This window comes from Mastigoproctus giganteus, chromosome 8, assembly GCF_048544385.1.
Source record: "Mastigoproctus giganteus isolate SK-2022 chromosome 8, ASM4854438v1, whole genome shotgun sequence".
Taxonomy (NCBI): domain Eukaryota; kingdom Metazoa; phylum Arthropoda; class Arachnida; order Uropygi; family Thelyphonidae; genus Mastigoproctus; species Mastigoproctus giganteus.
Window position 1 is genome coordinate 163,634,712 of NC_143582.1, and position 24,241 is coordinate 163,658,952.

At 37.4% G+C, this 24,241-nt stretch overlaps 1 protein-coding gene across 8 annotated transcripts in view; it reads right to left on the minus strand.

Moving 5' to 3' along the window:
* The window catches only part of LOC150081977 (fat-like cadherin-related tumor suppressor homolog), a 1,021,521-nt gene that overhangs the window by 49,252 nt on the left and 948,028 nt on the right, over positions 1-24,241 (minus strand). For all 8 annotated transcript variants that reach the window (XR_016547261.1, XR_016547260.1, XM_090379029.1 and 5 more), the window contains one exon: positions 16,624-16,770. Coding sequence is in view for 6 of the 8 variants with exons in the window: in XM_090379029.1 (XP_090235155.1) it covers positions 16,624-16,770 (147 nt within the window). In the remaining 2 variants the exon portion in view is untranslated. The remainder of the gene's footprint in view (positions 1-16,623; positions 16,771-24,241) is intronic.

Sequence of the window (24,241 nt, forward strand, 5' to 3'; positions counted from 1 at the left end):
CGGTTGTATAAGTAAATCTAAGGTAGAAGGATTTTTTTCGAAAGCCATATTGTGCTGGGGTTGAGAAGATCATTATTTTCTAGAAACCATGTTATTACTACTACTATTATTATTAGCCATATGGTGAAAGGAAGCCTGAGGTTTATGCTGCACCAGCCAAAAAAAATTTTCAAGTTACCCTGAGAGAGAGAGAGAAGTAGAAAAGAATCACCAAGAAAAAGAAGAATGATAATATCCAGCTCAGGACCCTGGGTATGTGCCAAGCCCATTGTTGACCATTTTCTCTAAGATTTTGCCTAAACAGCTAGTCAAAGCTATAGGACAACAGTTCTGTGGATCAGATAGGTCTTTTCTTGGTGCCATTTGTCTGGAAAAGTATTTTTGAGGTATATTTTGTTGAATAGATCTAACAGGGCTAATTGCGATTGTTCATCTAATTATTGTATCATTGCACAATGTATTTCATCAGGGGCAACTGCACTGTGTTTTGTGTGTAGCAGAGTTTGTCTTAGTTCTGCTACTGTAAACAGCAAATTGTATTGTTTACAGTGTTTGCTGGAAAAGTTTAGGTTTATTTTTTCTAACTGATTCTTGTAATTTTTGAAAGCAGTTGAGTATAAATAATTTGCAGACGTATTGGAAAAATTTTCACCAAGCATATTGACAATATCTAAGGCATTTGTGATCAACTGTCCTTTCCAATTTAACAATGGGGAGGGATTTATTTGAGAATTGTTTGCCATCTTTCTGATCTTTTCCAGATAAGTGTAGCTGGTGTGGTACTGGTTATAGTAGATGCAAATTTCATCCAAGTTGCTTTTTTGAACTTTCCTGACCTTAACTCTGGCTCTCTTGAATTGTATCAGATTGTCTGTTGTTGGATTTTTGTGAAAGAGATTCCAAGCCCTATTTCTCTCTTTTTTAGTTTCCTGGCACTCTTTGTTCCACCATGGTTTTGAATATATTCTAATGTTAGAAGACGTTTTTGGTACTGCCTTTTCCACTGCTTGAAGAATGTTATCTGTGACATAAGCCACTGATCCTTGTTTAACAATGATGCGGTCTAACTTGGTTGGTTGCATGAATGTTTTCCAATATTTTCCATCTGGGGTGTCTACTGGCTTGGCATGGGGTTTTCTTCATGATTTTCAAAATAATGGGATAGTGGTCGCTGCATAATGGATTCTTGTACACACTCCATTGTGTCATCGGGAACAGTGTTTGGGGAACAGATTGATAAGTCTGTTGCACAGCTGCTTTTCAATGGAAGATGGAAATATGTGTGTGTCCATCATTCAAAATCATCAGGTTGTTCTCCACTATTAATTTTTAAATTTTCTTACTCTTCTGATCTAGTCTGGGATCATCCCATAGTGGATGATGTCCATTTAGGTCACCAAAAATGCAGAATGGAGATGGTAGTTGAGCAATCAGCTCTTCGAAATCTTTCAATGGAAATTCTTGACTGGGGGGGGGGGTTAGATATATTGATGTTATGGTAATATTGAAGCTTATTGCTAGGCAGGCTGAAACTGCTTCTAATGGTGTGTTCAATGGTATTGTTTGGGAAGGCACATACCTGTTTAACTAATATTGCAACTCCTCGCGTTGTTCCAACTGATATGTGATCCTTTCTATACGTGGTATTATTTTTGATTGTACTATTGTCCTGTGGTCTTAAATAGGTTTCTTGCAGGCACATACTTAGTGGATGGTACTGGGTAATGAGGTCTATAATATCATTAATGTTTAGGTGAAAACCTCGACAATTCCACTGGACAACGGTTTCTGCCATTTGGGGTTGAATGGTCCCTTGGATTGTTTCCCTGGGGCTGTTTTCGTTTTGTCTGCCTTGGTTTTGTCTTTCTTTGAAAAATATGGTCTACCAGTATCCATTTCTTCTTCAATGAAAATTTTGAGAACTGGTTCCTCTCCGTGGTATCTTACCTCTATGTCCATTTGTTCTGCTATCCTCCTTCCTGTACAACCTATCCTTTCTTTGTTTATTTTCCTTCTTACACTTTCTGCATTATCTGGTGGGAAAGATAAAGGCATACTGTTAATTATTTCTTGTTTCTTTGTTTCTTTCTTGCAAACCCATTCTGAGATGAATTCTCCTGTGGGACGTGTAACATCTGTCTGTGTGCCACAACATTTTGAATTAGGCAGTTTTATTTCTGGAGTCTTTTTGATTGTGGTAATCTGTGCATAAGAAAGTTTGTTTGCTATGTTTGTTGTAATTGCCTTTTTAGCTTCTTGATATGAAACTCCATTTTCTGGTTTGTATTTTTGTATTCTTTTTTCTTTCTTTCTTCCAAATTTCACATTCTCTTGAGATTGCAGTATGTTCCCCTTTATAATTTATGCATTTATGGCTTCCATCTGTGCAAGTAGAAGTGGCATGTTCTTGAGAACCACAGTTTGCACATGTTGATTTTCCTTTACATACTGTCTGTGAGTGACCAAACTTCTGACAATTGAAACAGCGGAGAGGATTCAGGATATATGGTCTTATATTGCAGTATAAGTATCCTGCTTTTACTGATCTGGGTGGCTTCAGTGTGTTAAAAGTGAGTATCAGATTCCTGACGGGGGTGATTATCCTTTCTTTTTTAACTGTAATTCTTTTAACACTGATGACTCCTTGTTCCTGAAGTTCAATTTGAATTTCTTCTTCAGGCACATTTAGAAGGCCCACTCCATAATGACACCTTTTGAGGTATTTAATGTATTGTGTGGGGATACTGTTACCGGTATTCCTGTAAAGGTTGAGGTTGTCATTTGTAACAATCTTTCAGAGTGTTTAGCATTGGCTGTTTCTACCAAGGCATCACCTGATTTTAGTCTTTTAATGTTTTTTGGTGGGCTGACATAACTCTCAAGTGTCTTTTGTATGAGAAAGGGTGACAGTTGGCTTACCCCTTTCTCAGTGTTTGAATGTATAATAATATAAAGCTTTAACATCAGTCTAGTTGCTTAAGAAGTATCTCCAAAAGAACTAGATTCCTTATATCTTGGATCAGTTCCATTCGGGTCCATTGACCCAGTGAATTTCTGGATATTGGAGTCAGTTTGCTCCATTTTGCCCTGGAAGGGAGAGCTTTCCACCTCCAGGTTACCGGCCCACCACATGGAGGTAGGAGCAGTGCCACCCTGTGACCAAGCACTAGAAGGTTAGCAATTAATATATATATATATATATACAAGAAAAGAAAAGGAAAAGAGAAGGTTACTTTGCTTCTTGATCTAGTAAAGTTTTTTTCATTACTATAGATTATCTAATTGTGTGTTAATGAAGACTTTAAATAAGAAAACAATTTTTTTTCAAGAAAGAGAGCTAATTCAGAGCAGTGTTGCTTGATCACAGAATCACTTGGCACCTGGGGCTGGCTTTTCGCGTAACACACCTGTTACTTCCACATTTCTAGCATCACACATTCCCAAAACTTTCTCCTGGAGAGAAATTTTACACCTCTCAGGTTACCTGCAACTACTGCCAGATTAAGAGCATTATAATCAAATATTAAATACTTAAAATACACCAGCATAATGCAAAAACCTTTCAAATAAATTTTCCCTACCTGGGTAATAAAAATATTCATATGGGAATGATATTTTTAAAAGCATTGGCAAAACAGTTTTAATGATGAAATATATCACACATTGTTTTAATTATTTATATTCTTCTTTTTTGAGCACACATGAAAGTAATGTCTCTTTCTTTCATTCTCTTTGAAAGTAAAAATATCTTGGTTTTTTTTTTTTTTTTTTTTTTAGGAGCATTAGCAATTAAGGACATATTGCTCCTGGGATATGCGATGGTCTTTCCCTGACCTTTCCGCATCCTCCGTATTTGGTGGTCACAGGCTCGAACCCCGGTCTAATCAAGAAGCGTGTGCTGTGACTGTTGCTCCTGCCCACCTGGCTATAGAGGTGCCCGTAAAAATATCTATGTTATATGTTGGTCTTACAAAGCTAAATTTCAAACTTTTCCAATGAAAAAGTTGGAGTTTTAATTTGGTTGGTCACAGAAAAAACTTCTTTTTGGACCTTTTTCTCAACATAAATGTTGCCAAGTTAAAAAGTCTTAAGAGAGAGTAAATTTTCCCATTGTCTGTGACAGTATATTGTAGGCCTGTCCAAATGAGATCAGTTATTTTTGTTTGGTTTTCAGGAGCATTAGCAACTAAGGCCATATTGCTCTGGGAATATGCGGTGGTCATTCCCTTGACCTTTCCGCATCCTGCGTATTTGGTGGTGACAGGCTTGAACCCCGGTCTAATCAAGAAGCGTGTGCTACACACTGCTGCTCCTTCCCACCTGGCTACGGAGGCGCCCCCTATGAGATCAGTAAGCAACTTAAAAACATGCAAGGCACAGGGAGCATATATCTTGTTTATTCATTTTAACATATTAATACTGTCAAAACAGAATGCATTTAAACATAAAATCACTCTCACAGTAATGCAGCAAAAGTTACTTCACTAGTTAAGATTCTGTGTAAAATTTAACACTGAATTATATCAGTTAACTTGGTGAACGAAGAAATATATTTTATCAGAGCTATTCTCATACTGTCATTCAAATATTTGTTTGTAAGTAAGAATAAAATTAACTACAGTGGATTCCGGTTATTTGGGCAGCTGTTTATTTGGGGCAAATCTTAAAAAACAGAACCCAATCGAGAAAATAGCCAGAGTTTACTTCGCTTAATTGGGACAACATGCTGTTTAATTGGGGCAGAAGACCACAGCACTGGAGATTACCCTATGATTGTTTGCGACCTTACCACGTGGTTTGGTTGGATTTCTAGAGGTCACAACCATAAAACAATTAGTAGTCACCTGTTTATTGGGCTTTTCTGTTAGTGCAATCTATATCATAAACGGATAGTAAACTCGATCTTATTCTCTGCTGACGAGGCTACTAGAGACGGTCGTGTTCAAAGCCGCTAAGTGGATTTTTCTTATTTATTGATTTGAAATTATTGTTTTCTAAAACTTTTGATTTAAATTTAGTAGTATAACATTATTTTGTGATTTTCTGATTAATTTGGTGTATTTATTCTTTACTCGGCCTTGTAATTGCATAAAAGTATCGGTAAAGGTTTCCACGTGTTTCAACTCCGCTACCGTTCGTAATTTTCCCGCCTTTGTGATACGATAGTTATATACCGTACTAGATAGCGTTAGTTGAACTTCGTTAGCAGTTAAATTGTACGTTTAAATAAATACATATAACGACTTAGATTACAAACGTAATATAATTAATTATATTTAACATAATTAATAACATAACATAATTAATTATAATTAATTAATAAATTAATAGAATCATGACTCAGACCAGAGCAGCAAAGCAAAAGGCTCAAGCTAATGGAAGTGCTGTGGCTCAGAGCAGAACTGAGCGGGGGCAGTTGTCCTCTGACTCACAGCCTTATAAAATGCACTGTTTGCTTGATGTTTGCAGAGCAATCGGGTACGGGACATGATACTGCCAAGGGGGATGTCTTTGTGTGTGTGCGATGCAAGGAGTGTATCGATATCAGGCAACAACTCGGCGTTCTTGTGGGCCTATATGAGAGTTTGAAGGACAGGGTGGATGCCCTCGAAGAAACTAAATTGAGGGGCCCATCAAGCTCTCAGCTGCCCACATCAATGCCAGAGCTTGCACTTGGGCATCGCGTGACACAGAGACAACCCCCAAGGCAGAATGCGCTGGTCCCGAAGGAACTAGTAGTTGTTGGTGACTCTATTGTCAGGGAAACGGGGAACATGCTTTGTAAAAAAGATAGGTGGAACAGGACCAGGGTATGTCTACCAGGGGCAAAGGTTGATGACGTTGAAAAGCGAATATCATCTTTTAAGGGCACAAAAGGTGATACAGTTGTACACGTTGGCACTAATAATATTAAGAGTAGGAGACCGGCAGAATTACTTAACAAGTACAGGTCACTGTTGAACAAAAGCCGAGAATTAGGGTTGAATTTGAAAGTGTCTGCAATTCTGCCCAGACACGATAGGAGGGAGTATATGATGAGAGCCTTGTCGATCAATCGGCCCTGGAAAGATTGTGCAAGGCTCAAGGGGTAGAATTTTTTTCAGCCTGGACTGTACTTGTTAACAGGAGAGATTGCTTCTACAGGGATGGGATACACTTAAATAGAAAGGGTGCAAGAATATTTGCTGATGCTATCGAGGCAGCGTTAGGTGGGTCGGAAAACTGCTAGCTTGGGGGGAGACAAAGACCAATAGATTGACAGTAGCCACTGGCAGAGGTGAAAGAGATTCTTGCACTGCTTCTATTAGAATGAGCAGAAACCTGAAAAACAAGATGGTATTTCAGAGACTGCTGGGAGCCATTGCGGTACAAGTAAACACATGGGTTGTGTTAGGGTAGCTAAGAATAGAAACAGGTGCAGGTATACTTGCGTGTACACCAATGCTAGGAGTTTAGTAAATAAATTTGATGAATTTGAGGTATTGCTCAAAACATCAAAGGCAGATATTGTTGGGATATCAGAGACGTGGTGTCACACAGATATAAGGGAGGCAGAACTGCAATTTGGGGAGTACAACGTCTACAGAAAGGATAGACAGGATAGGAAGGGGGGAGGGGTTATGCTATTAATTAAGAAACACATAAAAACCAAGGAAGTGAAGCCAGTCGACATCGCCGGACAGTGCAGTGTTGAGTCAGTTTGGTGTGACATAAGCATTGGGAGATCAAAATTGAGAGTAGGCGTGTGCTATAGGCCTAATGACTCTGATGAGTATAATAAGGAACTGTACAGGGAAATAGAGTGGGCCAGTAAATCAGAGAGTCTTATAATGGGAGATTTCATTTCCCAGATATTGACTGGAATTTGGGGGTTGGTTACTCACACACTAGCAGGGCTTTTGTGGATTTATTGGATGATTGTTTTCTACATCAGCATGTTCGGGAGGCAACTAGAGGGAGTAATACTCTTGATTTGATTATCAGCAGTGATTCTTCATGCATTAAAATCTGCAGATAAATGAACCACTAGGTGGCAGTGATCACAGTGTGCTGAAGTGGGATTTACTCAAAGAGGTAACTACCATTAGGGGTAAAGGGAAGGGTTATTGCTTCCGTAAAGGCGACTACGATGGACTGAGACAGTATTTAAATTCTATACAGTGGGACCAACTGATGATGTTACCAACAGCAAATTCAAAATGGGAAGCATTCAAAGAACTTATCTTGGAAGCTACTAGGCTTTACATACCAACTAAGAAATATTGTTCAAGGTTTAGGCCAAAATGGATGTCAGATGAACTAATGAGGCATATGGCAGAGAAGAAAAATGCATGGGATACTTACAAATTAACACATGACACAGAAGCCTATGATAGATACAAGTTGATATGCAACCAAGTTACAAAGGAGGTTAGGCAAGCGAAGGCAGATTACGAGAAATCCTTGGCAAGGGATGCAAAGAAAAACAGCAAAGAGTTTTTTACTTATGTAAACTCTAGAAGGAAGGGGATGAATCAGATTGGTCCACTTGATATTGATGGTTCAACTGTTGATGATCCTGCTCAGGTAGCTAACAAACTAAATGAATATTTTGCAACGACATTCACACATGAGGAGTTATTCAGTGAGGGGAATGCCAGAGGTGTATTCAACTCTAGTAGTAAGCTACAGAATCTTGAAACAACTGGGAGTAAAGTGGAGGAAAAACTGTTGAAGATAAACACAAGAAAGGCACCCGTGGGGGATGGGATCTATCCAGTTATATTAAAGGAGGCAGCAAAGGAAGTAAGCAAACCCTTAGCCATAATTATGAGAGCTCCCTTGGACTCAGGGGAGGTACCCATAGACTGGAAATGTGCAAATGTGACCCCAATTCATAAAGGAGGATCAAAGGCTGACACAAGTAATTATAGACCTGTGAGCTTAACTTCTGTTCCAGGAAAATTAATGGAGGCACTGGTTAAAGAAGCACTGCAGGATCATTTAGACAAGACTTCAGTTATAGCTCAGACACAGCATGGTTTTGTTAAGGGGAAGTCTTGCCTGACCAACTTGATTGGATACTATGATGCAGTCATAAAAGAACTGGATGCAGGGAATAACTTTGATATTATATACTTGGATCTTAGAAAGGCTTTTGATACTGTTGCACATGGAAGACTGCTACACAAATTGGAGCAGTGTGACATTGGAGGCAAATTGCTGCTATGGATAAAGGGGTGGTTAAGGGGGAGAAGACAGAGAGTGGTAATCAATGGACACTGCTCATCGTGGACTAATGTTATTAGTGGAGTCCCTCAGGGCTCAGTGTTGGGTCCATTATTGTTTTCTGTATTTATAAATGATATTGATGATGGTATATCAAGCTTAATGTCCAAGTTTGCAGATGATACAAAGGTTGGTAGGGTTGTCAAGGACACTACTGACACTATGCTGCTGCAACAGGATCTGGAAAGGTTGAGCAGATGGGCTGAGAAGTGGCAAATGAAGTTTAACATTGACAAATGTAAAGTACTACACATGGGAAACAGCAACATCAGAGCAACGTATCAACTCTGTGGTACTACACTGACAGTGGTAGAGAATGAAAGGGACTTGGGGGTGGTTGTGCAGGCAGATATGAAGTTCTCTGAGCAGTGCAGATGGGCTGCAAGAGTAGCTCATGGAGTATTGTCAATGATATACAGGAATTTTTCCAGCAGGGATAAGGAGGTGGTTATTCCATTGTATAAGGCAATGGTCAGACCACACCTAGAGTACTGTACACAGGTCTGGAGGCCTCATTTCAAGAAGGATGTAGAGCTGCTGGAATGAGTACAGAGTAGGGCAACAAGATTAGTGAATGGAACAAAGGGGTGCTCTTACGAAGAAAGGCTTAAGTTTTGCAAATTACAGTGCCTGGAGACTAGGCACCAGCGAGGTGATCTGATAGAGGTGTATAAAGCCTTGAATGGTTTAAGCATGCTCAATGCTGATGGGATTATTCCTCTAGCTCAGAAAAATCACCTGAGAGGGCATAAATTCAAATTGAGGAAAGACAGATGTAGGATAGACGTGCGGAAATTTGCCTTTAGCCAGCGGGTGGTTGGTTGGTGGAACAGACTTCCATCCCTTGTGGTGGAGGTTGATAGCCTAAATAAGTTTAAGGCTCAGCTGGACAGGTATTTTGAATGAATAGAGGGGTGAAGTGGAAGTGGGTTTTTTTTTTTTTTTTTTTGGCTGATGCTGCATAAGCTTGCTTTCTTGCATCAAATGCCTCTACTAATGCTAATGCTTATTGAATTTGCGATAATACTGACATCTGGAATTCTGTGCGTTATTATGGTAAAATGTGTTTACACTTCCATGGAATCTTCAATCATATAAAAACATTACTTTTCAGAATCTTCTCTTCATTCCTATTTTTAAAGCTTTGTAACTTGTTACTTCGTTTTCACTTGTGCGTATCGTGTTACTTGCAATTTGTGTGCGTGTTCTTTGTTATTGATTACTTATCTTTTTACTGTTTTAAATTTTAACCCTCACCCACAAATGTCAGTGAAAAGAAATGTCAACTAGTTAGTATGTACATATTAATTATTCCAATTATCATGTATATTCTTCCGATTTTAACATATCATTTAATTTTTTAAGTTGTAAGGTAATAAAGGGTAAATTTGTGTTTAATATAGCTTTACTTTTATAGCCTTTGGATAATATTCCTCCTGTTTTCGCTAATGAGAATCGCTGTTTAATAGAATTAAAATTCAATTCACAAACGTGATCACAATGACCGGCGCTTACTACACATCATATAGCGAACGGTACTTTACTATGGCGAGTCCATCGTAACATGATTTTATTGTACAGTGAACCAATTGTAAAGCGGGGGTCCATTTTTTTTTTTAACTATTTACATGAAATAGTTAAAAAAAAAATCTTTTTTTTTTTTTTTAACTATTTCATGTCCCGATGTGTCCCAAATAACCGGAATCGACTGTATATCCTTTTTTAGGAAGAAGGTCCATACATTTTCCTTGGCACACTGGTCACAAATCTTACAGTGGTCCTGTAAATACTAATATACTTAATACTATGATCTTTATGGTGAAAAAACTTGAAGTGTGCTGATGAAGACAATGTTAAAATTATTATGATGTCTCTACAAAGGAAGTTAATAAGTGAATGATGTAAGTCAGGAATAAACAGACAATGAAGGATATAAAAGTGACCAAAAACACCAACAATGTCAGGTGCCGCTAGTAAGAGTCACAGTAAAAAGTTCAAGTCGAAGAGGGATATTACTGATTGTCATGTCAGAAAAAAGTCACTACAAAATTTAACATTAAAAATGATGAGATACTGAATGCACAAGTTCAGTTTTTGCATGTGTGTGTGTGAGAGAGAGAGAGAGAGAGAGAGAGAGAGAGAGAGAGAGAGGAGGAGGAAGTTGATGGAAAGCTCCACATAGGAGATTAATATGCTAAATGCCATTTAGGCTCAAAGTGTGGTCCCTCGACTGATGGCAGTCCATGTTACTGGTTCGCAACTATTCTTCCGTTACCGGTCCGCGACAGATTGGAAATAAAAGGAACTGGTCCTTCACCACAGATAGTTTGAGAAGCACTGATTTAGAATAGTGTACTGCCTATTATTTATGGAGTCTGGAACAATGAAAAGAGACCGACCGAATGGAGTGATGAGTTGCTCTACACAGTGTTCTGGTCCCAGGTCCCATACCTGAGTTTGGATATAAAGAATGCTCTAAGAACACTACTTATCTCAGTGAATTTGCTCAATAATGGAGTTCAGAAAGAAAGTATTGTGGTGTAGAGCTATTTATCCATGGTCCAGATCTTAACCACTGACTATAGTGCTGAAAATTGTCAATGCTATGTATATCAACGTTCTGGACAGCAGCAAAACTATTATAGGTCCTGGTATTTCCTCCCTTCAAGACACCTGGTCAGCGTGAAGAGGAAAAGACCAAATCCTCCAGCATATGACAGCACGATGAAACACATGGCCCTCAGTCCCCAGCAGCTTTCACTCCCCCTCTTACGGCAGTGAGAGGATCAGAGTGGAAGCAGAGGGTGCTAAGAATCTCTGTGTATGACCAGGCTGCCATGCACGGAAACTGAACTTGGCCTGTTACAACGTAAGATCGCTCATCGGTGAAGACAGGATATTATAGCTGGAAAAGGAATTAGAAAATGTGAATTGGAATATCATTGGTTTGGCTGAAACAAGAAGAAATGAAACACTTATAAGTTTATCAAGTGGAAATCTGTTGTACACCAATGAAAACAGTGAAGGTGGAGTTGGGTTTCTGGTCCATAAAGAATTAAAAAACAACATTTTGGAATTCAAAAGTACATCACCAAGGGTGTCAAGACTAATACTCAAGGTTTCTAAGAGGTACAAGCCAAAGGTTATAATGATTTATGCACCAACATCGAGCCATGATGATGAAGAGGTTGAAGAAATGTACACCAAAATTGAGAGTCTTCTAGATGAGCAGAAAACCCACTACACTATTATTATGGGAGACTTCAATGCTAAGGTTGGAAAGAGACAAAACAGCATAGAAAGAGGAACTATAGGAAATTTTGGAATTGGTGAAAGAAATGAAAGAGGTGAAAGACTTGTGGAATTTGCAGAATCTCAAGGATTGTCAGTAATGAACACTTTTTTCAAGAAAAGGGTGAACAGAAAGTGGACATGGAAGAGTCGAAATGGATTAACAACTAATGGAATTGACTTCATCCTCACTAACAGAAGATATATCGTGAATGATGTTACTATCCTGAATAAGGTAAATGTTGGAAGTGATCACAGAATATCAAGTGTATATAAGATGTACACTTGATATAGATGTAGGAAAGGAAAGGAAAAAATTGACTCAAGTAAATAATACAAAGGTCTTTGAGATAAAAGAAGAGGAGAAAAAGCAGTATGTACTGGAACTTAAGAACAAGTTTGGGCTTCTGCAGACTGCTCAGGACCAAGATATCAACGAGGAATATTACAACTTTCTGAAAGGGATAAAGCCCAAGAAACCTATAGGGAAAAAGAAATCCAAAGAAGAAAAAATTAGTCAAGAAACCCTTGATATGATGAACCGAAGGTGACAAATGAAGAGCAAGATAAACACTGACAAGGAGAAAATTGAGTATATGAGTTATGCAAAGCCATTAAAAAGAGACTCAGAGGACATAAGAAGATTTAACACAAGAAAAGTAGAACAAGCATTAAGGGAAAACAAAGGACTTAAATCAGCAGCCATGAGAAGTAATACAGAAAGACAAATGATACTGAAACTGAAGAATAGCGATGGTGTACTTATAAATAGCAGAGAAGGCATGATTCAAATAGAAGAAGACTACTACAGAGAGTTGTTAAAATTGGGAGGAAAAGACATAACATCAAAACTGGCAAGGCTCTTCACAAAGTGCATTAGAAAAGGTGTGACGCCTAAGCAGCGGAATAATGCCATCATAGTTTTGCTGCATAAGAAAGGATATAAATCAGAAATTGGAAATTATAGACCAATTAGCTTGTTATCCCACATCTACAAGTTGTTCACAACGGTCATTACTAAAAAAATAGAAAGAATATTTGAGGAGAATCAACCAAAAGAGAAAGCTGGCTTTAGGACAGGTTTCTCTCAGGGTAATTCAGAAATTTTTTTTTTTTTTGGCTGGTGCAGCATAAGCTTCAGGATTCCTTGCAGCACCATATGACTAATAATAATAATAATGGCATAATTTTTTTTGAAAAGAAAAGACAGAGAAACACTGAGATTTTGTAAAACGATGGAGAAACTCTGTCCGCTTTTGATTTGATTTAGGTTTTTATGGTGCAAAGGCAACTTAAGCCATGACGTACCAAGTCCAACTCTATCCTCAACTATTTTATGATGGTAAGAAAGAAAGGATCAAATCAAGTAAAAATGACAACTTCTACATTGTAAATCTAGAGAGTTGGTAGCTACAGTATTTCTTTTTCTCTTCACACAACTGGCTTGCTTATTAATATACAATATGTGCTTGTTCGCAGCTAATGGTTGTGGCTTTTGGGAGATAAGCACATGTAAGCTTGTGATCCTTTGCATCACATCAAATGCAGGAAAAGGGCATCAAGACATAATATTGCTGAGTGCCCATATTTTTGACACTTAAAGCACGACAGTGAGATAAATACATATGGCCTTACCAGGCAGTGCAAGTATCCAGCTATAACTGGATATGCTGACGAATTGAAAATATGGATGAGGTTTCTAGTGGGGGGTCTAGATTCCCATCCACAGGTATGAATAACTTTTACTCCTTAGTATTTTAACCCACTTCTTTAAACTGCTTGCTTTAGTTCAGAAAAGATTTCCTCTTCAGACATTTCAAGAAGACCCATTAAGAGACTTTTTACAAAATCTCAAGTTGGTTTTCCTCACTTCTGCCAAGGCTGAAATACATTTCCTTTATATAATATTCCCTTTAATTTTACTAATTCACAATTTACTAAGTTTACTTATTATTAAGTTTACAATTTTCAGTTGTAAAACACTACTTATAATATTTCCAATTGTATAACTGTGACTTATGGTAGTTACACAATCAGGAATTTTAGAAAAATCATTAATCAGAACACACTAAATTTTAATCAAAAAAAGATTTCCATAAGTATTTTATTATAAATTCTCAGCATGAGGAAGCCATAACTTCAAAACGTAAATGGATGGCATTAACTACAACTTTTGTGTGCAATAAATAATAGACAAAGCTTAAACTATTTTTAGTTCTTCATTTTTTTTTTTTTTTTGCTTTCTGAAACAAGAAATTGTTTCAGTATTTCTAAGGAATTTTATTACTTTGTGTGGAAGTATATATTAGGGAAGCCAGAAGAAGAAGAATCATTGAGCCCTTATTATAAAGTTTTTATCTGTCTGTACAGGTAGTCCTCGGTGTGCATTCATCAATATCCACACTTATTGCACTAGTAAATTGCTATCCATATTATTGCTTATAGCAATCTGCCCACTTTTTTTATTATAGTTCTCCAAACAGTATAAATACAGCCTAGTATAAGCAAAAGAGAGTAAACGTTATATACATAAATTTTTTTTTTTTTAAAGTTTATGAAATTTCATTTCTGGCAGTCTAGCTCACTTATGGTATTTTATAGGCTAATTTTGGCTTCCAGTTCTGCGTATGAAGGAACATGCATATGTCATGCAGTCTGTTTCCTCCCACTACTAAACATCTATGTAGAGTATGTTTTTGGAAATTTTTAAGCATTTTTTTTTTTTTTTTTTAAATGTCATTATCCTTAAAAATTACCAATAAAAAGAAAGGTTAATGCCCAAGTAATAGCATAGCAGATGGGCATTGAATGAAAAGCAAATAGAAAAGTGATAATACTTATTGTGCAATCCAAGGACATTTAGATAGATAGGGAATTCTGAAGGACACACAACATGCTTTGTTAAAGGTAAATCATGCTTAACTAACTTAGTAGGCTATTTTGACACGGTTACTCATGAGCTAGATTTAGGGAATAATTTTGACATAGTTTATTTGGATTTTAGCAAAGCATTTGACTCAGTCCCTCATGAGAGGTTACTGTATAAGCTTGAACAGGTTGGGATTACAGGTAAGATTCTAATATGGATTGTTGGATGGCTGCAGGGCAGAAGGCAGTGATTAATGGATATTCTTCAGATTGGTGTGATGTCAGTAGTGGGATCCCTCAAGCATTGGTTCTTGGACTACTGTTGTTTCTCATTTTCATATGACAGACATCGACAAAGGGATAGATGGCATGTCAAAATTTGCAGATGACAAAGATTGGCAGAGTTGTTAATGATCAGTGCCAAGCAGTGCTCCTTCAGGATGACTTGAACAGACTTCAAAGATGGTCAGAGAAGTGGTTATGTTTTAATACTGCTAAATGCAAAGTCACACACTTAGGGAATAGCAACCCACAAATAAATTATACACTTGGTGTAGCTGAATTAAAAAGAGTGGAGTTGCCCTCGCAAGTAGTTGAGGATGACAGTTCAAATAAATTCAATGGTCTGCTGGTTACTTATCTTTGTGAGAAGGGAAGCATATGATTTGTGTTTTCTTATCTACTTTTTTTTTTTTTTTTAGCCAGTGCAGCAAAAGCCTGTTAGTTCCTTGCACTATATGGTGAATACTATTACTATTGAAAGAGATCATACCTCGAGATATTTATTGTCTTATGGAGGTGCTATTCCGATTGGTATTCCACCAACAGAGGCAGCTTGGAGGAGGTGTTCTGAGTGCTTCTCACATTTGATTTCAATGAGGATATCTTCAGAAAACAGCTGTTTTAGAGATGTAGGAGAACCTGCCAACCCTTTCTGGATAAAGGAGAGGAGATGTAACATTTTCTGTATGAGTTTTTGCTAGTAGAGTGCAATATCAAAAATCTTGGTGATGGCATGATATGTCTTCAGTTCTGGGTCTTTTTGCTGTAATGGTAATATGCTCATTGTCATTAGCATTTTCTGACAGGGATCATGTCCAAAGAATGATTTATATTATCAGGATTTTGAAGAGATTTTTATTTGTTTTGGTGTTCTGGGCTCCCCATCAGCTACACATCACAAGGGACTGTCCGATGCCCAGAAAGCAATAAATGTCCTTGGGAGTGGAAAGCCAGGGCTATCCAAGCATACCTGCATTTCTGTCAGCATGAATCCTTTCCCTGGTACCTGTGGATAGGGGCATGAGCACAGTGGATTCCTATGATATTAGCTTGGAACCTAGGTTATGGGCACTGGCTCCTGATGATAATCTGAAATGACTAGTAGCACCACTGAGAGGTCTCCTCACCCCATGTTTAGGTGTCCATATCAAGACATTTAATTGGAAGTTTTCTTCCATATACTACTTGGCTACTAACTTAGACTCAATATATTATTCATAAGTTTGCTAACAGAGGAGACCCATTATGTGATGAGTGACGAGCGAGTCTGAAAACAGCCAATTACAACTGTGCCATGAATTTTACATAAATACTGGAATCACATTTTTCATGATTCTACTTGTGTAAAATGATATTAGTAATTAGTTTTTTTTTTTTTTAAATGAAACCCCCAAACATGAACGATATCAAAACCTATAGTACTTAGTACTGTGCATGGGTTGAAGGGTATAGGGGGGAAAGATGATCTAGTTGTTAGTATTAGATTGACTCAAATAATGATGTCTAATATTGTGCTTCAGTCCAAGTCTTTAAGGCCAAAAAGTTGGCCTCTGTCAGTGGAGGAACCAAAAGCACCTCCAAGACAGAAATGAACAGAGAAATGCATACAAATTATTTAAGAATTGTATGTGAAAATATATCCCACCTTTACTATTTTGCAATTCTATATACCACTGCTGCTGTTACTGATGCTGTTCAACTAACCATGCTGTCAAATACCTCTATCATGATGTGTATGAAAACTCCAAACTAAAAATTATACCAGCTATTAATTCATCTATTATTATATATAGATGAATATAGCTTTGCACTGCTATTAGTTTATCCTTTGAACTTAGATCTGCCACACAAAATTTTATCTTTTATAATTAGCATTTATAATATCCACTATTAATATTGTTATTCGTTACTTACCTGCCACATCCTCCTCAAGGCCAAAGTTACAAACAGAAGAATCCATAGGTCCGTAACCAGGCGGAGGAGGAGGAGGAGGGGAAGGGACAGACATATCATTCACTTTAAGAGGAGAAGCTGGAATGCCAGTAATGGTAGGAATGGCATCTGTTCAAAAATATCAAATGCAGAAAGATAATCATCATATTTAAACATCATTGAAACCTTTGCCAAGACCTTTATTAAATAAAAATATTCTAATTAAAAATGCACTTTATTAAAGAAAGTCAATTCATTCTAAATTTTGTTTCATCTAAACTTTTCTGTCTGAAAAACCTGGATATAAAATTTTACAATTTTAGTATATAGTATCAGTATTAATATAACCATATAGTGTAAGGAGGCCACAGGTTTTTGGCTACTTTGGTCTATAAAACAAACAAAAAAACCAGATAAGAAAATGTAAATTATGAAATTCTCTCCTCATACATGGAACTACCTGTGGAGGCAACTTGTTGCAGTAATCAAGACTCACTAACTAACTAAAATAAAACTTCCTACAATTTACTCTTAACCTCATCCCCTGATACAACCAGCGGGTGGTTGATTACTGGAACAAACTTCCATCTGTTATGGAAGTTGATAGCTTAAATAAATTCAAAGAACTGGACAAACTTTTAGAGTGAATGGATGGGTAAAATGGGAAGGGTTTTTTTTTGTCTGATGCTGAACGAGCTTGCTTTCTTGCATCATATGCCTCTACTAATGCTAATGCTATTCTAGGGAAAATAACAGTCACTGGTTAATGATGTAATAAAGGATCATCTAGACAGGAAGTTATGCTACAGCTGTTGTTGTTGCTGTTGGTTTAGAGATTTATTAGGTGCATCAGCAACTATGGCCATAGTGCGCCATACATATGGTAAGTATTAATTTTATTTCCTGTCAGATAGAGATAATTGCAAAAAATAGTAGCAGCAAATTAGTTTTTAACTAGTTAAAGGAGGTGGCATACAATAATCATTTTTAGAAAGGTAAAAATGCTTGAGACATTTGCTTTATTGTCTAAAAGTGAAATAAGTGTAAGAGGGTTTTCTGTTGTGGCTGGAGTAAAAAGATTCTGGCATTCTCTTGTATATTTTAGACATTCAACAAGGATATGTTTTACTGAAAGTACTGTGTTGCAGTGATGACACTCAGGGGGATCTCTTAGTAGATAACTATGAGTGATATTTGTGTGACCTATTCGTAGGCGTGCTAATATTACCTCCTGTTGTCGAATTGAGCTGAAGCTTGAAAGCCATCACTCAAGTTTTGGCTTGATACTTCGAAGTTTATTGCTATATTGATTTTTCCATGTACTGGTACACGCATTTTCTCTGGATTACTGATTTGTAGTCTTGATATTAGCTTGGAACCTAGGTTATGGGCACTGGCTCCTGATGATAATCTGAAATGACTAGTAGCACCACTGAGAGGTGCTACTAGTCACCGATATTAAAAATAGTATAATTTTTGCAGACTCTTTAAGTGCACTTTAAGCCCTGAAAAACTACATGAATATCATCCACCCAGTCTTAAAGGAAGTAACCTCTGCTTTGCATACTTTATTCGAACTTGGGAAAAGCATACACCTGTGCTGGGTCCCTGGACATATGTGAATTCCAGGAAATGAATTAGCTGACAATGCTGCAAAATCAGCCGTCTTACCACCCAATGACAATTGAAAAGTAATTGGGTAATTACTTTTCAATTGTCATTGGGTAATTAATAAAAAAGTAATTACTTTTCAATGACAATTGAAAAGTAATTGGGTGGTAAGACGGCTGATTTTGCAGCATTGTCAGCTAATTCATTTCCTGGAATTCACATATGTCCAGGGACCCAGCACAGGTGAATGCTTTTCCCAAGTTCGAATAAAGTATGCAAAGCAGAGGTTACTTCCTTTAAGACTGGGTGGATGATATTCATGGAGTTTTTCAGGGCTTAAAGTGCACTTAAAGAGTCTGCAAAAATTATACTATTTTCAATATCGGAGGTCTCTATATGCTTCAGTGCAATCTGAATAGCCATTAGTTCGGCAGAAAATATACTGAACTCATATGGCAATTTATAGACCGATGTGATGTTCGGAAAAACCAAGGCAATTCCAATGTGGGCCTCATTCTTTGATCCGTCCATATGCACTACGACAAAGTTGGAGAACTGATCCATTACTGCATGATACAGTTGTAAGAAATTGTCTTTATGCAATGTAGATTTATTCCATTGATGTAGAGATAAATCGCATGAAGGTGAAGTAAAGTCCCAAGGAGCACAGGAAATTGGAAGTGTAATTGCAACATTATTAAAAGACAGATTAAGTTCATCTGAAAGGTATTTTATTCGTATACCTAATGGTCGGTTAGCAGAAGGGCGGTTTCGGTATAACATGTCATGCTGGTGAGTGAAAAGTATCTCCCAGTTTGGGTGTTCAGGCATTGATCTAATTTTATATGCATCATCATCATCATCAGCCATTTTCAATCCACTGCAGGATGAAGGCCTCTCCAGCAACTTTCCAGTTCCTTCGGTTTTGAGCACTGGCCATCCATTTACTACCCAAAAACTCATGAATTTCATCTATCCATCTTTGCCTTTGTCTTCCAGGTTTTCTTCTAGCTCCTCTTGGGTACCATTCTGTTATTTTCTTAGTCCATCTGTCATCATGTCTTCGAGCTATGTGTCCTGCCCAAGACCATTTTAGTTCTTTAGTTTTGATAAGAATGTCCTTTACTTGAGTTTGCTGCCTAATCCATGTGTTTCTCTTCTTATCTAACAGTCTGATTCCCAATATAATTCGTTCCATTCTTCGCTGTGTAGTTCTCAGCTTCTCTTCCATTCTTTTGGTGAGTGCCCAAGTTTCACTTCCATAAGTCATGGTGGGGAGTATACATTGATTCATTATTTTACGTTTCAGACAAACTGGGATATTGCTCTTCAGTATGTGACTATATTTCCTGAATGCTATCCATCCAAAATTTATTCTTCTCTTGACTTCCAGCCATTTATCATTATTACAGCTAATAACTTGTCCCAGATAAGTATATGACTCCACCTTTTCAATTACTGCTCCTTCAATCATTATTTCCCTTTCTGTGGCATACTTGTTCATTATTTTTGTTTTAGCCATATTCATCTTTAGTCCAAAATCCTTACTAACTGTGCATAACTTAAGATTTTCCTCTAATTCTTTGGGATCGTGGCTTATAACCACAATGTCATCTGCAAATCGTAAATGGTTTAGGTACTCTCCGTTCACATTGACTCCTTTCTGCGACCAGTCTAATCTTCTGAAAGCTTCCTCAAGGGCAGCAGAAAACAGCTTTGGAGATATTGTGTCTCCTTGTTGAACTCCTTTCTCGATTTTAAATTTGCTACTATCTTTGTCTAGTCTAATAAAGGAGGTAGCACTCTCATATATTTTCTTCAAAATCATAATATATGGGGTATCTATGCCTTGTCTTTCCAGTGCCCGAAACATTGCCTTATGCTGTATAGAGTCAAATGCCTTTTCATAGAGTCAAAAAATTGCCTTATGCTGTATAGAGTCAAATGCCTTTTATATGCATAGCATAATATAAGTTGTTGTCTTCTGATTGAGAGAGGGGGGTTCATGCGCTTCAGCATACAGGCTATGTATTGGAGACATGCAATATGCTCCTATGGCAATGCATATTGCACTATGATGGATAGGGTCAAGCCACTAGACCTTGCTGAACTATACACTGGTGCTCCATAGTCAAGCTTTGATCTTATTAATGCTCTGTATAATTGTAACATGGTAACTTGATCAGCTCCCCACTTAGTTGCTGAAAGAATCTGGATGATATTTAGCTTTTGTTGACAGGATGTTCTTAGTTTTTTAATATGCTCTAAAAAGGTAAGTTTATGATCTAATGTGATTCCTAAGAACCGTATGTTGGGATGAAGCGCTTTTGGTTGGCCATTCAATTGTAGTTCCGGATGTGAGTGAAGTTTACATTGGCGGCAAAAATGGATGCACATTTTATGCGGACAAAGTTGAAATCAGTTAGTTTGTGTTCATAAACTGATCTTATTTATTGCCACTTGTAATTGTCTCTCAACAGTATTCATGTTTTTCGCATGACACGAAATTCTAGGGTCATCTACAAACAGTGCTGTATCAATAGTGTTTGGAATCTGTTCGGCAATGGTGTTTATTGCAATTATGAAAAGTGTAGCACTAAGTAGGACTCCTTCTTGTAAAACACCTGGGATAATGAAGTTTTAAAACAAACCTGAAATGTGCGTTTGTACAGGAAGTTCTGAATGAAAATCAGGAGATGACCCCAAAGTCCATGGTGGTATAATTTGTGGAGTATTCCATATTTCCACATGGAATCATAAGCTTTACTTATATCAAAACACACCATGACATGATGTTCCGATCTGAGGAATGCGTTTCGGATGGAGTTCTCAAGTCTTACTAGTATATCTAGTGTTGATCTGTTTTTTTCGGATACCATATTGTGCAGAATGTAGGAGATTAAAGTTTTCTAGGTACTATATCAGCCGACGGTTTATCATCTTTTTAAGAATTTCGCAGAGGCAACTGGTCAAGGCAATGGGTCTATAGCTAGTAGGGTTTGTTGGTCTTTTCCTGGTTTAAGGAAGGCAAGGATTGCAGCATGGTGCCATTGTTTAGGGAATGTATCTTCTAGGTAAAATCCATTGAATAGATCAACAAGGGACAGCAATGATTCAGTACATAGTTCCTGTATTATCGAGTAGTAAATATTATCTGGTCCTACAGCACTGCATCTACATGTTGATGGAGTTCTATGCAGTTTGTGGAGAGCAAATGGTAGGTTGTATTGTTCATTCACTTTAGAGAAAAGTTATTTATTATTTATTTTTTTGTTTTGTTTTTCTGTATTTGTTTTAAATCTTCTGAAGGCTGGTGTGTAACTTTCTGTTGCTGATGCTTTGGCAAAAGTTTCCCCTAAGATGTTGGCAGTTTGGGCAGGGTCAGAAATATTCTGTTCCCCCCCCCCCCATTCCATGATAGGAATGGGAATCGTCTGGTTTTTACCACTCATTTTTCTGATTATTTTCCAAATTTTATTTGTAGGGGTGTCTTGGTTGATGGTTGAAGTAAAGCACATCCAAGTTGCCTTTTTATTACAGCATCTAACATACCTTGCTCTTGCTCTGGCATGTTTATACTGGATAAAATTTTCTGTAGTTGAACTGCAATAAAAGGAATTCCATGCTTTATTATGTTCTTTTTTAGCTGCCCAGCATTCATTACTCCATCAGATTTTTGGGTGTATCGGCAATTTTGAAGAGGATTTTGGTATTGTTTTTTTCTGCTGCATGTAATATTGTTTTTGTGATATATTCAACTGCTTCATCAGGTGGGGATTCTTTGATTATTTTCGTGTCAAATTTAGCTAGTTTTTTATACATCTGCCAATTTTATTTATCAGTGAGCCACTGCGGGATTTCAGTAGGATAATAAGAGGGCTTATTCAGTAATTCAATTAGTATGGGAAAATGATCACTATGAAGTGGATCATTATTTATTGACCACTTTAGAGAAGGATACAGGGCTGCTGAACAGATAGACAAATCTATTGCAGTATTAGTTCCAGAAGGAAGGTGAACATATGTAGGTGATCCATCATTTAGAAGGAGAAGGTTGTTATTGTTTAAACATTTTTCAATTTGTTTTCCTCTTTGGTCAATGTTGTTGTTGCCCCAGTGTGTGATGACCATTTAAATCTCCCAGAATGAGGAAAGGTGTGGGGAGTTGAGCTATGAGATTACCTAGATCATTGTGATAAAAGTTATAGCTAGGTGGAATGTACAAAGAGCAAATTGTAATATGGATATCATCAGCTACATGGACTGCTGCTGCTGCCTCAAGGGAAGAGTTTAGTAAAATATGCTTGGCAGCAACGTGTGGGTTGACTAAAACAGCTACATCACCATGTGAAGTATTTTGATGGGTTCTGTCTTTTCTAAAGATATTATACTGAGACAGTTTTGGGGTATCTTGATGTTTTAAATATGTTTCTTGAAGGCAGAGACATATTGGCATATATTTAGAGGTAAGATCATAAAATTCATCAATATTGGCATGGAAACCATGACAATTCCACTGAATTATTTTGTTCATTATTTGGTTCTAGTTAGGCTTTCAGAACGTTTTCGTGTTGTTGAAGTGCTCTGATTTTCGCTCTTGTTTTTATCTTTTTTTGTAAAGTAAGGCTCACATGTGTCCATGTCTTCTTCGACAAAAATTTCTAGTACACCATCTTCTGCAGATTTTTCATTAATATCCATTTCTTCTTGATGTCTGAGAGTTTGATTGGTTTTTATTTGCATTCTTAGTTCAGGGAATGTAGTTTTTCACATGGTATGGATATTGGTGTATTGACTCCTTGAGTTTTGATTGCACTGTATAGGGTTTTGACGTAATTTGAGAAAGACTCTTTTGGAGGTACTGATAATTCAGTTTGCGTTGCTGTTGACTGATATTTTTTTATAATTTGGGCATATGTAGGTCTGTTTGGATGAGGTGGTGGTGGTGAGATGATCCGTTTTGCTTCTTGATAGGAAACATTATTGTTTGTTTTATATTTCTGAATAAGTTTTTCATTTTTCCAGCGTTCACATGTTCTAGCATAGGCAGGGTGGTCCTTTTTACAGTTTGGGAATATTGGTTGAGGGGCGGTACAGGCTTCACATTCACGTTCTACTGAACCGCACTTTGCACAAGTAGGGGTTCCCCGGCAAGCTGTCTGGGAATGTCCGTACTTCTGACATCGGAAACACTGTAGCGGGTTTGGAATATATGGTCTGACATTGCATACCGGATATAACACCTTATAGTAAATCCCAGTCTGAGATCACTCTTTTGGAGGAATTCAGTGATCTGTGGGGTGTCACAGTTACTGGTAAACCTGCAAAGAGACTGATGTGCTCAAAAGTCGCTCAGAATGTTCAGCATTGGAGGTCTCAATAAGAATATCTCCTGACCTCAGTCTCTTTATGGACTTGGGAGATCCAGCTCTACTTTCTAGTTCCTTTTGGACTCTAAATGGTGAGAGTTTTCCAATTGCATTTTCACCAGTTGAGTGGAGAATTAAGAAAGTAGAATAGGATAATTCTCTGTCTCAGTTTTTTGCCATTTGTATGCTACAGCTGCTGCATGGATTCTTAAAGGGCAATCGTGTCTGACTATTCTATTGGATATTATGATACAATAAGAAAAGAATTGAATGCAAAAAAATAATTTTGACTTACTATATATACTTACATTTCAGAAAAGCTTTTTATACTGTTACATATGAAAAACTGCTGTACAAATTGGAGCAGTGAGGCATTTGGAGCAAGTTACTGCTATGCATAAAAAGGATAGCTGAGTGGAAGAAGACAAGGGATGGCTATCAATGGTGTTCACAGTGGTTCAGTGCTGGGCCTATTGTTGTTTTCAACATTTATTAATGATAATTGGCATGCCAGACTTAATTGTATGTGTTTACAGGTCACAAAATTTTGTAGATTGCTAATGTAACAAGATCTAAAAAAATTAGGCAGGTGGTGGAAATTTAATATGAAAAATGCAAGG